General features: G+C 50.0%; 1 gene segment (V, D, J or C); it reads left to right on the plus strand.

The window, feature by feature from the left end:
- Nucleotides 1-830: 830 nt before the first annotated feature.
- On the plus strand, nt 831-1,119 carry LOC117798569 (the record flags this gene model as incomplete). The annotated part of the segment is given in 2 exon segments: nt 831-882; nt 958-1,119. Coding segments are annotated over 2 exon segments (214 nt in total), but the record flags the coding sequence as incomplete, so codon positions are not given.
- Between the last annotated feature and the right edge of the window lie 12 nt (nt 1,120-1,131).

A 1,131-nucleotide genomic window follows, 5' to 3' on the forward strand; every position in this document is an offset into this window, starting at 1 on the left:
TCAGACAGGAAGACAAACCAGGAGAAACTCCTAACTATAGGAAACAAACTGAGGGTTATGGAAGGGAGGTGGGTGCAGGGACGGGGTGACAGGGTGATGGGCATTAAGGAGGGCACTTGATGTGATGAGCACTGGGTGCTGTACGCAACTGATAAACTATTGAACACTACATCCGAACTAATGATGTAGTTTGCGTTGGTTAGTTGAATTTAAATAAAATTTAAAAGAAGAGGAAAAGAAGAAACGTGTACCCACTTGACACCCAATCCCTCTGCCTTGCTATACACATGGATGAGCTTGTCTCCTTATGTAAATACTTGAGTATAGTTCCTAACACCCCCTTTTGTAATTGGAGACTTGGGCCATCATTTCCAGGACCCATATCTGATTAGAAGGAGAGAATGACCCTAACCACGCAAGCAATCACGGTCTGGACCCTGGACTACTGTCTCATCCTCCAGGTATGTGAACAGGTGAACCTGAAGGTTAAAATTGCAGGCCACAGTTGAACAGCCTGACAAGAGAACACAAGAGAACCTTCGTGAGGTTTCCAAATCTCCATCAACTCCAGCACAAACCCACTCAAGTAACTGGGGCTGGAGAACAGTTCAGGCAGAACTCAGCCTAGATCACTAGAAACAGGCTAACTGTGTCCTCACACCACCCACCCTGGGGACACCAAGAACTTGTGAATGTCACCAGTTCTCAGGATTTTTTAATGCTTCCCCATCTCTGTGGGGACGCACAAGCAAATCACCTGGGGTGTTCCCAGAAGAAATCGGCATCAGAGGCAGAGGCCAGCGTGCTGGGTCTCCATCATGCAGACAGCCATGCAGACGCTGTGGTCCCTCCTCTGCCTTCTGGCAGCTCCCCTGGGGAAGAGTCTGGGGGCTCTGGGATAGACAGGGGCCTTTTCCTGGGATGGGATTGACTCACCATGACTCTCTTTGTCCCTAGGTGTCCTGTCTCAACTTACACTTCAGGAGTCAGGCCCAGGACTGGTAAAGACCCTCTCTCTCAACTGTGTTGTCTCCGGAGGCTCTGTCACCAGCAGTTACTATTGGAACTGGAGCCGCCAGCGCCCTGGGAGAGCATTGGAGTGGATGGGGTACTGGACAGGTAGCACAAGCT

This window comes from Ailuropoda melanoleuca, unplaced genomic scaffold (genome assembly GCF_002007445.2).
Source record: "Ailuropoda melanoleuca isolate Jingjing unplaced genomic scaffold, ASM200744v2 unplaced-scaffold3236, whole genome shotgun sequence".
Lineage (NCBI taxonomy): Eukaryota > Metazoa > Chordata > Mammalia > Carnivora > Ursidae > Ailuropoda > Ailuropoda melanoleuca.